Source organism: Octopus bimaculoides, chromosome 14, assembly GCF_046866305.1.
Source record: "Octopus bimaculoides isolate indiv1 chromosome 14, ASM4686630v1, whole genome shotgun sequence".
NCBI lineage: Eukaryota > Metazoa > Mollusca > Cephalopoda > Octopoda > Octopodidae > Octopus > Octopus bimaculoides.
In genome coordinates this window covers 14532463-14549747 of record NC_142941.1, presented here as the reverse complement: position 1 = coordinate 14549747, position 17285 = coordinate 14532463, and the positions used below count along the sequence as shown (strand labels likewise).

Below are 17285 nucleotides of genomic sequence, written 5' to 3'. Positions count from 1 at the left end.
CGATCAACGGAACAGCCTGCTCGTGAAATTAACGTGCAAGTGGCTGAGCACTCCACAGACACGTGTACCCTTAATGTAGTTCTCGGGGATATTCAGCGTGACACAGTGTGACAAGGCTGACCCTTTGAATTACAGGCACAACAGAAACAGGAAGTAAGAGTGAGAGAAAGTTGTGGTGGAAGAGTACAGCAGGGTTCGCCACCACCCCCTGCCGGAGCCTCGTGGAGCTTTAGGTGTTTTCGCTCAATAAACACTCACAACGCCCGGTCTGGGAATCGAAACCGCGATCCTTTGACCGCGAGTCCGCTGCCCTAACCACTGGGCCATTGCGCCTCCTTTAACGGTTAATAGCAACATATATATATAATCTCCCCTTCTTAACTCTCCTGTGTGACCCTTCTGTCCGGCATTCGCCATGATAGATCGCTGACCACTACACATTTTTTTTTCTCCTTGTTTCTCTCCTTATTTCTTTCTGTGTTCCTTTCTGTTGAAGAGCGTAGGCTCGAAACGTTAAAGACTTTCTCTATTCCCGAGCGTTATACTAATACATCCATTTGTTGTTTACACCACCTGTCTCTTTTTGTTTTTTCGTGAATTCTCCCATATATATATATATATATATATATATATATATGTATGTATGTGTGTGTATATGTTTGTGTGTCTGTGTTTGTTTCACCACCACCACCACCACCACCATCACTTGATAACCGATGCTGGTGTGTTTACGACCCCGTAACTTAGCGGTTCGGCAAAAAGAGACCGATAGAATAAGTACTAGGCTTACAAAGAATAAGTCCTGGGATCGATTTTCTCGACTAAAGCCAGTGCTCCAGCATGGCCGCAGTCAAATGACTGAAACAAGTAAAAGAGTAAAGAGTAAAAGAGAATATCATAAACTACGTAAGTAATGTTCATTGCCATTACCAGTTATGTACTGGGGTCGATCAAATAATAATAACAACAACAACAACAACACGATTGCAGAATCAATGAAAAATTTATTTATTTCTGTTTCATTTTGCGTATGTCTATTACTCGTTGAGCAATGAGATAATTTCCTTTCCCTTCTCTGTGATAGGATTCCAGTCCATTGCAAATAACATTCCAAAATGAAAATTAACAATAATGCTATCGTCAAGCGTTAAGTAAAACTGAAGCATCTAGTCATGTAGAATTAAATGCTTCGCTAAATACAGAAACTACACCGAATAGTTAGAATATAAACGTTCGTCTGGCAAGCATATCAACTTATCAAAATAGTTTTTACTTGATAATATTTTAGTATATAGTATCTTTAGTAGCTAATATATCGTATAGTTTTTATCTCTAACACTGGCAATACTATCAACGAAGCGTTCATTAAACATATATATTTCAAAATACGAACTGAATCTCTTTTGAGTATCCGTCATGTAGTAAAGTTGACGGCAGGTATTGGATCCCTGAGTTAAAAACTTCAAAAGAAAGTGCCTCATCTGCAAAACAAAGAAAAACTTCTTTATATGTATGTATATATATATATATATATATATATATATATATATATATAAATATATATATACATTGATACACACACATACGCACGCACGCACACGCACATACACGCACACACACACACACACACGCACACACGCACACACACACACACACAAGCGTACCTCGACTTATGTCGTTTTCTATTCATTTTAACTTCAGTTTTAGCAAACATATTCAGACATTTAAAAGCATAAAACATTTAAAACAAAAACAAAAGAATCAATACCAAAGTGGAAAAATCAAATAAAATACAAGTCAAGATGTATATAAATCATTTATTAAAATTTTACGACTATATATGTCTTTCTGTGTTCCTTTCAGTTGAAGAGCGTAGGCTCGAAACGTCAAAGACTTTCACTATTCCCGAGCGTTAAACTAATACATCCATTTGTTGTTTACACCACCTGTCTTCGTCTCTTGTTTTTTACGTAAATTCTCCCATATATATATATATATATATATATATATATATATATGTGTGTGTGTGTGTGTGTGTGTGTGTGTGTGTGTGTGTGTGTGTGTGTGTGTGTGTGTGTGTGTGTGTGTGTATACTGAGAAAAAAGTCAGAATTTTGGAGAAAAATCCTTTTATTTCTTCATTATTATTAGCGCTTTCGTTTCTCTATAGCCTACCTGACACTCTATACATACATACATACATACATATAAATATATATGCTGTTTCAAGCTCCTGTCCCTGAATGCCTGAAGTTTGTGTAACAAGGTACAACTTTTTGAATCCTATATCAAGGGTATTGAGCCCGATTTCATCACAGTCCCCGAAACATCGGAAATTTAACCCCAAATACTTATGATAACCACAAATCCCTATTACATCACAAATTTAAAAGAAAAAATTACTGCTATCTTAACCCTCCAATTAGAATATATAGAAATTAAATTCATGTTTGATTCACTAGACTGTTGGTTAACAGCCCAGTCAAGATGGTATTTTCTTCTTCTCCTACTCTTGTTTTTGCACACATCTACAAAATGACTTTCTAAAATGAACTTCCATTATGCAGCTGAAGAGTACATTTTCATTGCACACCTTATGTGGTGTTCTCCCTACATAAATAAATGAAGTTTGTACGAAACGTACGTACTGCTATAACTTAATGAATTTTATATATATATATATATATATATATATATATATATATATATATATATATATATATATATATATATATGTATATGTGTGTATGTATATATATATATATATATATATATATATATATATATATATATATATATATATATATATATATATATATATATATATATATATATATGTATATGTATATATATATATATATATATATATATATATAAACAATATATGAGTATATGCATATATATGTACATGTATGTACATACCTTCATCTACATACATAACTGGGTACATGACGTGACAAAAGAACATGGACAAAATGATAAACAGGTACAACAAACAAGCAAGCCACATAGAAACATCTCCTTCATCAGCTGCCACCATTAAAACACTGGCGTGTGTGTGTGTATATATATATACACACACACACATATCTCTGTATGCATGTGTGTGAGAGATGCAGAGAGAGAGAAAGATGATATAATGAAAGCCATTCCACCAGTGATGATCCCACCTTTTGAGACCATAATCTATTTAGTGAAAACGAGACACCGAGATGGCAGAATCTTTAGCACGCCAGACAAAATGCTTAACTGTATTTTGCCAGTCCCTCCTTTCTGAGTTCAAATTCTGCTGAGGTCGACTTTACTTTTCATCCTTTCGGTGTTGATAAAAAAAAAAGCAACAGTTGAACAGTGAGGTCGATGTAATCGACATATACCCTCCACCCGAAATTGCTGGCCTTGTGTCAAAGTTTGAAACCATTTAACTTAACCAAAATTTAATTCTTTCTTTTTTTTTTTTAGCTGGTAAAACGGGATGGTCAAGGCTTGACTGTCAGGGGTGGCAATAAACTCTAATCAACATCAATAACAACAAAAAATGCCATTACACTAAATAGTGGAATACTTACTGGGATATCCGTAACCTTTTGGATGGAATCACTAATATTATTGCGGTTCCATGTTTCAGCCTTCAACGCCTCCTTAAAAGTTTCCATCAACTTTTTTTTAGGGTCGTACTAAAGAAAGAGAAGTAGAATATATAATTATGCATACATACGCACATGTATTTATATACATACGTGCATACATACGTACATACACATACATAAATTTTTATTTTCTATTTGTGTTTTCACACCTTTTCTTCTCTCAGTCTCTCTCTTCTTTTTCATGATGATGGACTAACGTCCAAAACGTAATGGCACTTTATCCTCCCATTAAAGCATCAAGTTAATACCTTGTTCCTGTGTTATCCTTTTTGATGCTTAATTACCCTATGTTTGTGTATACATGTATGTGTATATATATATATATATATATATATATATATATATATATATATATATATATATATATGAGGGGGTACGAAAAAGTTCTCTGTTGTAGTCCAGGCTTCCACCACTAGAACGCACTTCATACGACACTCAGGCATCAGTCTGCAGGCCGGTGTTGTCCACTGAGGTCGTACTGCTACGTGGTACATCTTTGTTTTGCAGTTCGTCGATTTTTGCGATGACTGAAACGAAGGAACAGCGTGCTTCCATAAAATTCTGTTTTCTGCTAAGGAAACGGAATGAATCTGAGAATGGAAAGTTTGTGAAAATCCATACATACATACATACATATATATATATATATATATATATATATATATATATATATATATATATATATATATATATATATGTATCAGTTGCATAAAGTTAAAACATGGTCTGGTTTTCACGTTTTATTATGGAATTTTAACATTCAAAAAAATGTTTTTTAATGTGCATAAGTTTCAATTAGCGCTTTCATACGTTCGTAGTAATCATCAGATTTCAAAATGTATTTAACTGACAGTCTAATTCTTGACAACTGTAACACCTCTTAGAATGCTCCAACAAGCCGAAATTTTACAAAAAATTTTTGAGTGATCCGCATGATGTTTAAGCTGCATGTGGATCGGTAAAAATGGGTTTGCATAGGGCCAATATCCTTAGAGAAAAGCAACGTTATTGGAAGCATCCATGGCAATTCAAAACCAACAAGACCTGGGAGAGAAAGGCCTTCTCTCGGGGAAACTTGACCCGGCGCAGTAAAATCGGAAAGGAAGCTGTAAGGCCGAATCTTTTTCTGGCTATTAGGAAAAACATCAAAATTACAAGAAGCAACAAGACGTTGCCATGAGCTGTAGCAGAATGGAGGGGACAAGTGCCAGTAAAATAACAAATCCTGGAGTGCAAATGGAGAAGGACAGGCCATAGATTAAGGAAACCAACATCTTACATTACACATCAGACCCTGACTTGAAACCTACGAGTTAATTGAGAAAGAGGACACCCTGAAAATAGCTGGAGGTGGGATACTCCAGAGTGAGCCGAAAAAATAGGGATCCAACAGGAGAGAAGCAGAAAAGACAACCCAGTGTCAAGAACATTGCAGGAAAAGTCATCGGTGGTCTACACTCCATAAGGAGCGAAAGACTTGTCCCTTTAGCATTCAGATTATCCCGTCACAGTGTAATGCTTTTTCATTCATATTGGTTTTTCATACATCATGCAATATCCCATAGCTTCAAAATTTTGATGATGTGATTGTATATTTTATAATAGCGTTGAAAGGTATGATAGGCTGGATCTAGCCAGTTTGAACATAAAACAGATAGCATATTTGGGCCGGACATGGCCGGTTTAAATGCTAAATGGTTAAATAAGTAATTGATCGTTCTCATTTTGACGGCTTTGTTCATTTCTTTGTGTCCATTAACATCTGATAATTTCGCTTGGGTTGAAAGGGAAAGAAGTATATCACATGGGCTACTTCACTAGTGAGTAGCACATCGAGACACCGAGTTATCCTTCGATTCTTATCGACCGGACACCCGATCAGAATGTTTACAATGGAATGGACATTCAGTGGACAGGTGGTGTTAGTTTTTAACCAGACGTATTATCGGGTCGACCACCAATGGGAACAGGGTCCGGAAGTTCTAGTAGAAACAAAAGTCAAAAGTTGAAAAATACTTACACAACTGTATGGGTCAGCTGGACACGGGCTAAGCTGAAAATGAAAAAAATAAAAGCAAACAGTAAAATGTTGAGAGAATAATGGGATCTAAGTTTGGAACAAGACCACAGTTTTGAAGGCCGTTATTAATCGTTATCATTAACCTCAGTGTGGAGGCGCAATGGCCCAGTGGTTAGGGCAGCGGACTCGCGGTCATAGGGTCGCGGTTTCGATTCCCAGACCGGGCGTTGTGAGTGTTTATTGAGCGAAAACACCTAAAAGCTCCACGAGGCTCTGGCAGGAGATGGTGGCGAACCCTGCTGTACTCTCCCACCACAACTTTCTCTCACTCTTACTTCCTGTTTCTGTTGTGCCTGTAATTCAAAGGGTCAGCCTTGTCACAGTGTCATGCTGAATATCCCCCGAGAACTACGTTAAGGGTACACATGTCTGTGGAGTGCTCAGCCACTTGCACGTTAATTTCACGAGCAGGCTGTTCCGTTGATCGGATCAACTGGAACACCCTCGACGTCGTAAGCGACGGAGTACTAACAACAACAACAACAATAACCTCAGTACTTGACTTGTACTTTATTTTATCAACTCCAAAAACAAATGAAAGACAAGATCGCCCTCGGCAATATTTAAACTCAAAAGGTAAAAAAAAATGTGAAGAAAAAATACTGCAAGGCATTTATCAACACATTAACAATTCGCTTAGCTCTCTGAATTAATTATAATTCTTTCTACTGCAGGCACAAGACCTGAAATTTAATGGCAGTGGGGAGGAACCAGTCGATTACATCCACCCCAGGGTTCAAGAGGTACTTATTTTTATCGATCCGAAAAGGATGAAAAGCAAAGTCGACCTCGGAGTGATTTGAAATTAAAACATAAAGAACCGATACAAATATCACAAAGTGCAGGGTGAGGAATGGGTGAAATGATTAGATAAGGATGGATTCCAAACGACAAACCTTTTCAGAACAGTCAGACGTCACAATTGTTCTTGGTCATAACTGCCTATGATTTGGCTTACATTCAATATCTATAAAGAGAAAATTAATCGTATTTATACTCACTTGCAGTTTTGGCAGTGCATCGGTACGACCACTGATATATTGAAATATATCCATTGCATTTTCAGACTTTAAATCAGACAGTTTCATAAAGAATTTCTTGAATCCAAATAAATTTTTCGAGTGAAAATATTGTGACTTGAATACAAAAGAAAAAGGTAAAAAAAAAAGAAGTTATATTAAGAAAAATATATCTTGTAAAAGAATTTTTTTTTTAATAATCTAACAGGGGGAGTAAGTGTAATAGATTGAATGGATCCCAGTAATATATTAGGTTGAAAAGAAAGTCATTTCACATTTTTGACATGAATACTTCGAAGGTACTTTTCCGATAAAGTATACGTTGATATAGTTTTGGATGCCCATGATGAAAATTACATATATTTTCTCTAGAAATTAACAATAAATCGTTTACAAACCTGTAAATTTATGTAATTTCAGACAATCAGAAACCTCCATTGCAGTCATACTGGAAGTTGCAATTGTCTGATTGTCTGTTTCTATGGAAACAGCATTAGCAAATCAGCGATAAGAAAATGAAAACTTTATGAAACCTTAATTAATTAATTTTTTTCTTCGAAATCTCACTGTTCAGGTAACATTCTATCTTCATAATATTTTCACCTCAAAAATATAGCAAGGATAGAATGTCTCGTCATTTTCAACAGTTCTTCTGGGACTATCAATCTTTAATAGGTTGTGGAGTAAATCCACCGCAGAACCTTCCTCGATTTACACGAATTCGATTTTCCACGGTGGTTCGCACAACCATTCTACCGTATAAAACAAGGGTTTACTGTGTATTAAATTTCAAGAGCTACTTACCACATATCTATAATAGCTTGCAGCGTTGTACTGTATTATGCTTAGTTCGTTCATTACTTTTGCATCACCAGCACTTACTGCAATAAACAGGAATCAGAGAGAATTTTAGTCTTGAGCATTCTAACACACGCAGGAGTGGCTGTGATGGTAAGTAGCTTGCTTACCAACCGCATGGTTCCGGGTTCATTCCCACTGCGTGGCACCTTGGGCAAGTGTCTTCTACTATAGCCTCGGGCCGACCAAAGCCTCGTGAGTGGATTTGGTCGACGGAAACTGAAGAAGCCCGTCGTATATATGTATATATATATATATATATATATATATATATATATATATATATATAGAGAGAGAGAGAGAGAGAGAGAGAGAGAGAGAGAGAGATAGATATGTATGCGTGTGTATATGTTTGTGTGTCTGTGTTTGTCCCCCCAACATCACTTGACAACCGATGGTGGTGTGTTTACGTCCCCGTAACTTAGCGGTTCGGCAGAAAAGAGACCGATAGAATAAGTACTAGGCTTCAAAAAGAATAAGTCCTGGGGTCGATTTTCTCGACTAAAGGCGGTGCTCCAGCATGGCCGCAGTCAAATGACTGAAACAAGTAAAAGAGTAAAGAGTAAAGAGTGCTAAGGTGGTGACCTGGCAGAATCACTAGTACGCCGGACAAAATACTTTGTAGCATTTCGTCCGTCATTACGTTCAGAGTTCAAAAATCGACTTTGCCTTTCATCTTTTCGGAGTTAATGAAACAAGTGTATGTATGTGCATATTCTTTCGTTCTTTTGCTTCTTTCAGACATTTGACTGCGGCCATGCTGGAGCGCCGGCTTTAGTCGAGCAAATCGACCCCAGGACTTATTCTTTTGTAAGCCTAGCACTTACTCTGTCGTCTTCTTTTGCCGAACCGCTAAGTTACAGGGACGTAAACACAACAGCATCGGTTGTCAAGCGATGTTGGTGGGACAAACACAGACATACAAACATATACACACACATACATATATATACATATATACGACGGGCTTCTTTCAGCTTCCATCTACCAAATCCATTCACAAAGCTTTGGTCGGCTCGAGGTTATAGTAGAAGACACATGTCCAAGGTGCCACGCAGTGGGACTGAACCCGTAGCCATGTAGTTGGTAAGCAAGCTACTTACCACAAAACCACTCCTGCGCCCGTGTGTGTGTATATATATGTAACATGTGTGCGTGTGTGTGTGTGTGTGTGTGTGTGTGTGTGTGTGTGTGTGTGTGTGCAAATTTTCGTTTGTACCTATCAACATAGGTGCATTAGCTTATGTACCAACAAATTTACACAAAATCCTAGAAATACTAATTTTTGGGAAGAAAGAGTAAAAGAAACCGACGCGGAATCTCCGAATCCAATCTGTTGGTGGTACAGCAAAGATTTGTGAGACATTCCAAAAATTCTCCATGTATGGGCGCAGGAGTGGCTGTATGATAAGTAGCTTGCTTACCAACCACATGGTTCCGAGTTCATTCCCACTGCGTGGTACCTTGGGCAAGTGTCTTCTACTATAGCCTCGAGCCGACCAAAGCCTTGTGAGTGGATTTGGTAGACGGAAACTGAAGGAAGTCCGTTGTATGTATGTATGTATAAATGTATGTGTGTGTATATGTTTGTGTGTCTGTGTTTCCCCCCCCCCCCCAACATCGCTTGACAACCGATGCTGGTGTGTTTACGTCCCCGTAATCAAGCGGTTCGGCAAAAGAGACCGATAGAATAAGTACTAGGCATACAAAGAATAAGTCACGGGGTCGATTTGCTCGACTAAAGGCAGTGCTCCAGCATGGCCACAGTCAAATGACTGAAACAAGTAAAAGAGTAAAAGAGTATACACATGTAAGTGTGTGTGCACATACATTCGTGTGCTCATACACACACTCACACAGATACATATACACATATATACCCGTATAAAGTTTTGAATATAAGTTGAGACAGGTCAAAACAAAATTACGTAAATAGAGTAAACATTCCACAAAGAAGGAAAGGACAGTAAACATTCGATAAAAAAAGGGAAGAAAAATAGAATGTATATTATTTCATGAAAAAAATATCGTGTTTTATACAATAGTAGTTCCTGAATAGAATAATAGCAGATATTTGCTTGTGTTTCTTTTAAAATAGTCAGTAGAAGGTGACTTCGGGTAAGTCACACTGACATTTATATTCCTGAATAAGTAAAAACACAAATACATACACATGCACACACACATATAGATAGATAGATAGATAGATAGATAGATAGATAGATAGATAGATAGATAGATAGATAGATAGATAGATAGATTGGAAGGTTTGAAGGTGATGTACAGAAATTATATTATAGAAAAAAATTAAGGCACTCAGAAATTTGGATGGTTGTACATTTACAGATTTTTATTAACATGTCACATGTTTTATAAATCATATAAAGTGCTTTTCACCTAATCTTGTAGGATTTTCAAATTTTTTATTTCACCTTGCGGATGCCGTCTCTTTATATAGTTTTATTGAGTGTGTAGGGGTGGAGAGAGAGATATATAGTATAGTAAGAGAGGGTGAGGAATGGAGGAATGTATACGCGCGTATACAAATACTGTCTATTCTCCTCAGCCCTACTCTAACGCTCTGAAATCTTCTCCCTGCTCATGTCTTGAAAGTCGGTGTTGGTCTGCTCATTGGTTCTCAACCATTTTTTTACCTATTGATCCCTTTGATTCCTATTTCCGTCAGGTGGATGTCTTATAGCCATTTCGATGTTTAAACAAACCTATTCTATTTTTATATTTAGATATCATTAGAAACTGTATTAAAAAAATTGTTAAAATATTCTGTGTATTGCAAAAATATAGCCTATTTATTGTACGAGGGAGTACTCTTTTACTCTTACTTGTTTCAGTCATTTGACTGCGGCCATGCTGGAGCACCGCCTTTAGTCGAGCAAATCGACCCCAGGACTTATTCTTTGTAAGCCTAGTACTTATTCTATCGGTCTCTTTTGCCGAACCCCTAAGTTACGGGGACGTAAACACACCAGCATCGGTTCTCAAGCGATATTGGGGGAACAAACACAGACACACAAACATACACACACACACACACACACACACACCCACACACAAAAAATATATATATATATATATATATATATATATATATATATATATATATATATATACATACATACGACAGGCTTCTTTCACTTTCCGTCTACCAAATCCACTCACAAGGCTTTGGTCGGGCCGAGGCTATAGTAGAAGACACTCGCCCAATGAGCCACGCAGTGGGAATGAACCCGGAACCATGTGGTTGGTAAGCAAGCTACTTACCATACAACCACGTTCCTGGTTTTGGGTAAAAGAAAATACGGGAGGGTCGGTAAATTATGATTTTATTCAACATATTCCCCTCTCAGATTCACACACTTATTGCAGTGGTCCTTCAGTTTTTTTCTAGGCCCTACAAAAGAACTTGGAAGGTTGGGCCTCCAGCCAGGCTTTCGCGACACCCTTAAAGCCAGAAACTTTTCAGCACCCCCTTGTACAAGTAAACACACCGAGGCAGGTTCCTGTGGAGTTGATTTTATTGTTTGTTCTTTCAAAGATGTCGATAAAATAAATAAATTATGGCAGTCTTTTGGTAAAAGTCTATGATGTCATAAGTGAGTGTGTGCCACTGTGTTTCTTCTGCTCGTTACAGCTGAACAAACACACGTACACACTCAAGACTGATGTCATGTACTAATATCGAAACATTGCTTAAATCAGGGGTTTTCAAACCTTTTGACTTGCGGACCCCTTTATATTTCAGGCTTTACCTTAGGGACCCCCTTATAAACGCTTATGAAATTTATACATAAATATTTGCTTAAAATAACATATATTTTTGCATTTATTTATTTAACAGTATTTAACAAATAGGTTTATTGTCAATTAAAAGATTTCGATTAAAAAACAAATTGCCCATAAAAAGTATTTGCTGTCCACGGACCCTTGTCTTGTCCTTGCGGACCCCCTGTGGTCCGCGGACCACAGTTTGAAAACCCCTGGCTTAAATCACATATGTTTGTCTATGCAACACACAACCATACGTGACTAGTAACGTGACAAAAGGTATTTAATTCTTTGTTATATCTATAGTTCGACTGGAAAGTGAAGTTAGCATTAATTTGTTGAGTGTGGCACAAATTTGTTGAGTGTGGACAAAGACAATCCTAATAAGACTTTATATCTTGGCTTTAGAAATATATGGCTTTCTATCTCTGATAGTAATCATTATTATTAATTACTTCTTTTAAGGTCAGTGGACTGGCAGGCTCGGCAGAGTGGTGGACAAAATACATTATGTATCGTTGGGTGACAATAAATGACAGGCCAGTGTTAAAGTAAGTAATGTTAGAAATAAGTGGAGTGGCGTGGATTAAGGTTAGGTTGCTGAATGTTAGAATCAGTGGGGCAACATAGACAAGTGTTAGGGCGGTGTATGATGATAGGGTCAGTGGAGTTGTTGACCAAATGCCTTGCAGTATTTAGATACATTTATTCCTATCCCAAGTTCAAATCATAAAACTACACACCTTTTCTTATCCTTTTTCTTTTCTTTATTGGGAAGATGAATAATAAAAATTAGCCAAGTACCCTTTCCCTCCAATACAAAATTTATGGTAAGAAAGAAGCCTCTATCTGATTGATCAACCTACAAAGAAATATCAACCAAAGAGCCCTCAAATGTTACTTTGAATTGGACTGGATTGTCCACATTCAGTTAAAGGTGAAATCATGGACCAAATGCCTTGCAGTATTCAGTTATGTTTATTCCTATCTTGGTGGAGGCGCAATGGTTCAGTGGTTAGGGCAGCGGACTCGCGGTCATAGGATCGCGGTTTCGATTCCCAGACCGGGCGTTGTGAGTGTTTATTGAGCGAAAACACTTAAAGCTCCACGAGGCTCCGACAGGGGATGGTGGCGAACCCTGCTGTACTCTTCCACCACAACTTTCTCTCACTCTTACTTCCTGTTTCTGTTGTGCCTGTAATTCAAAGGGTCAGCCTTGTCACACTGTGTCACGCTGAATATCCCCGAGAACTACGTTGAGGGTACACGTGTCTGTGGAGTGCTCAGCCACTTGCACGTTAATTTCACGAGTAGGCTGTTCCGTTGATCGGATCAACTGGAACCCTCGACGTCGTAAGCGACGGAGTGCCAACAACAACATTCCTATCTTGAAGGCATGGCTCGGTGGTTAGAGCATCGGGTTCGTAATCATTAAGTAGTGAGTTCGATTCCCGGACTGGATTGTGTGATGTGTTCTTGAGCAAGACATTTTATTTCATTTTGCTCCAGTTCACTGACCAATAGAAATGAGTTGCGATGTCACTGGTGCCGAGCTGTATCAGCCTTTGCTTTTCCCTTGAACAATATCGGTAGCATGGACAGGCTATTTATGTGTGTGTGTGTGTGTGTGTGTGTGTGTGTGTGTATAATCTTAGACGGAAAGAAAGGAGAAACAGTATCCTCGAAACACCTCCAAGAATGGAGTTCGCTACAATGATCCAATGTGCCAAGTGATGGTGCCAAACTACTATCCTTAGCGGGAGTGATTTTGAACTCGAAACACAAAGAACCAGAATATAACAAGGAATACCATAAGGTTACTTCTTCGAATGCACGTATGAGTGTTCAACTTTTGTTTCTACAAGTTTACCACGTTTTATTTTTTCCTCCCTGAGATCATAAACGGTAAAATTGACATCAGTGGGATTTGAAAAGGCCAGAATAAATGCCATTGGGCATTTTGTCCGATCCTCTAATATTTCTGTCAGTCTGTCTTTGTAGACCAGCACTTAACTTATCGATTACGGGAGGATAAAAAGTAATGTTGAACCCAGAATACACAAACCTGGAATAAGTACCGCTACATATTTTGTCCGACCCTCTAACACTGCCGTTAGTCCATCTTTGCTTAACCACCGTAGCAAAAACCACCGCCCCTGGGAGGATGACATGTAAAACTAACTTCGACGGGATTTGATCTCAGAATGTAAAAAAGCTGGAATAATATACCACCAGGCATTTTGTCCGGATCACTCATGATTCTGTTAATTTGCTACCTAAAGCGGGGTTAAGAGATTTTTAATATGAAGAAAATATAAATGGTTACGACTTACATTTTTGTGAATGGATCGATGAGATGCACAAAATTAATACAACGCAAATGAAGCTCTTCATTTTCTTTTTCTATAGGTGCTTGTAACTTATGAGATTCTTCTTCTTCTTCCTTTTTCTTCTTCTTCTTCCTTTTTCTTCTTCTTCTCCTTCTTCTCACCAAGCAGTAAAGGACAATGAAATAACAAAAATGGCTCGAACTGAAGCTAAATCTGAGGTTTTTATATACTTTCGCGACGAATAAATAAATAAATTTAAAAAATATACACAGTAAACACAAAAATTAAATATTTGAAATACGCTCAAACCAATAAAAACAAAAAAGCATGCCTGTTTAAATGTTAATACGTCTGCGTGTGAGTGAATGTGTGTGTGTGCGTATGCGTGCGCATATGTATGTATGTATGTATGTATGTATGTGCATGTTTATGTACACACACACATACGCATATTCACAAACACGCAGTCGCATTAACATTTAAACAGACATGCTTTTTGTTGTTTTGTATGTATTTTATTCAAGTCTCGTATTACTATGTATATTTTTCATTTATTTATTCGTCACCAAAGCATACATACATACACATACAGACACACCTATCAGTGTGAGAGCAGGAATATGTATGTGTGTGTGTCTGTATGTATGTATATATATGTGTGTATGTGCATTTATACGTCTAACAAAGAAATACATTCCACTTCAAGGGCCTATTATATTATCTGAGCATTTAAACCTAAAGGTTTTATGGCTTGTTTTATTATCAAAGTAGGATAAGACACGGAGTGGATTTGTTTTGTAACGGGGAAACTTTTCATTACAAACCTCTTGCCTTTTAGAATAGACTCCATTTGACACAAAGTCACAATGATAACTGAAAGATTCTGATAAGAAGAAAAAAAGGCGTTCTTGGAACAAAAAGGAAGTTAAAAACAGCAACTACATTACTGAAGGGTCATTTAAGCCATGTAAAAGTACATGAAAACTGTTAAAATTGAATTTAATTATCATGCTGTGTGGTTCCGGGTTCAGTCCCACTGCGTGGTATCTTGGGCAAGTGTCTTCTACTTTAGCCTCGGGCCAACCAAAACCGTGTGAATGGATTTGGAAGGCAGAAACTGAAAAAAGCCAGTTGTATATATATATGTGTGTGTGTGTGTGTGTCTTTGTATCTATGTTTGTCCCCCACCAGCGTTTCCCAAACGGTATTGGTGTGTTTACGCCTCCGTAAGCAATGACTCCAATATTCCCAAATGTACCTGCTCGTGTACTCAATGTGCACCAGTATATGAGATTTTTCCGTATATATATTAGGTACTTCTGTATATTAGGTTCTTCAAATAGAATGGAATTTATGTATGTGTGTGTGTGTGTGTGTGTGTGTGTCTAGCAAAGAAATATATGCCACTTCAAGTGCCTGGGCATCTAAATGAATTCAGGCAGCAACACAAGGTGATCCCACACATATTTTAATTAACCCGTTCATATACAATGATACGGTAAGAGTATGTTGAAATAATTTTATTTAGTAGATAGATTATTCAGTCAATACAGAATTGTAATTTAATTCATAATATCTCACGATATATTCTTTTCTACCCTAGGCACAAGGCCCGAAATTTGGGGGGGAGGGCCCAGTCGATTAGATCGACGCCAATACGCAATTGGTACTTAATTTATCGAACCCGGAAGGCTGAAAGGCAAAGTCGACCTCGGCGGAATTTGAACTCAGAACGTAAAGACAGACGAAATACCGCTAAGTATTTCACCCGGCGTGCTAACGTTTCTGCCAGCTCTCGATATATCATACAGACAATGAATAAGAGAAGTCAGAATCAGTTAATGAGAATTCTAAAGGAAAAGGTTGGAAATATGGTATTCACTAAGGAGAATATTCCATTACACGCTAGAAGACTATATATTAGGAATAATTATATTCCAAATTTGGACAAGATGAAATAAAGCGAGTTTTAAGAAATAAAAAATATAAAATAAAATCCTAGATGAAAGAGACTAAATTAAATCAGAGGCGAAGGACTCTACTTAATATTTGTCTCTAAAAGATAATCTTGTTACTAGATTCTAGTATATTTATAAGTATGTTAATATTAAGAAGAAGTATATATTGTAAAACATTTTTTAAACTTAAGTTTAAAGATTTAAAAAAATTATCAATTCAATTATAAAATATAACTAAAAATAAACAATAATTAAAAATTAATTTTAAAACGATTTAGATAATTAACCAATTAAAGTACTTACTTAACATATTCACTTTAAGGCTCCTGGTAAATTTACTTAAAGAAGTGAAATTTTATTTTATTTTCCTATAGTTACACGAAGATACGTGATTATATAACATTGATTTAAATCTAGTTGCACAAGCACCTATATACCTGTCAGCATTTTCCCTATTGTTACTGAACATTTATATAGTATGTTTTTTTCTGGGGGGTTTTTGTTCGTTTGTTTGTTTGTTTTTTGGTGCGGAGTGATGGGGTTTCAGCATAGGTTATTCACTGGGTAGTTTTAGACGAGTGCTGTAAATACATAACCGGTAAAGTCAATCACTGAGTGCTTCTCAATCTGAAAGGTTCGTATTCCTTTCTATTGCCAGTATTAGGTGTTGAGCGAGGAATATCCTTCATATTAAGATACGAAACATTTGACATGCACATGCTGCACCTGTCTGAACTGGATATCTCTGATTCGTTATATATAACATGAGTTTTGTTCATTATTTACATTATCTACATTTGACGGATATTTGTCCTCGTCTTGTTTGTTGTTAAACACAACGTTTCGGCTGATATACCCTCCAGCCTTCATCAGGTGTCTTGAGGAAATTTTGAACCTGGGGTTCTCATTCCTAAGGTATTTTTAGATGTTGTTGTTGTTATTATTATTATTATTATTATTATTATTATTATTATTATTATTATCATTATTATTCAGGTCACTGCCTGGAATCGAACTCGGAATCTTGGGGTTAGTAGCCCGCGCTCTTAACCACTACCTCATATGCCCGTAGTGGTTAAGAGCGCGGGCTAGTAACCCCAGTTCAGACAGGAGAGGCATGTGCATGGCAAGTGTATATCATATCTTAATATAGAGGATATTCCTTGCTCAACACCTAATACTGGCAATAGAAAGGAATACGAACCAAGTTCGATTCCAGGCAATGACCTGAATAATAATAATAATAATAACATCGAAAAATACCTTAGGAATGAGAACCCCAGTTTCAAAATTGTTTTTATAAAAAATATTAATAATGCTCTGAGTCAGGTTTTTTTTTTCATTCTATTTCTACGTTCTTTGATCTTTCAATAGAAAGATCTACTACTATTGCTACTACTACTATTGCTACTACTACTATTGCTACTACTATTCCTGCTACCCTTATCATCGTTATTATCGTTGTTAATGATTTTATTATCTATCTCATTAATTCTATTTATTTTTATCTACATACTGCCTATTGATTATAACGGTCCTGTTAATGTTAATTCTCTTTTGGTTCGCATAGCTGCGCGCACACTCCTTGGCGTTATATCTATTATT

At 36.9% G+C, this 17285-nt stretch overlaps 1 protein-coding gene across 1 annotated transcript; it reads right to left on the bottom strand.

Moving 5' to 3' along the window:
- Positions 1–984: 984 nt before the first annotated feature.
- Positions 985–14093, bottom strand: LOC106880818 (uncharacterized). Its single transcript, XM_089362371.1, has 6 exons — positions 13726–14093; positions 7553–7629; positions 6731–6865; positions 5670–5702; positions 3569–3676; positions 985–1481 (listed from the first exon to the last, which is right to left on the bottom strand). Exons 1-6 carry the CDS (start codon positions 13784–13786, stop codon positions 1308–1310), a joined length of 588 nt encoding a protein of 195 aa, XP_089218497.1. The 5' UTR covers positions 13787–14093; the 3' UTR covers positions 985–1307.
- Between the last annotated feature and the right edge of the window lie 3192 nt (positions 14094–17285).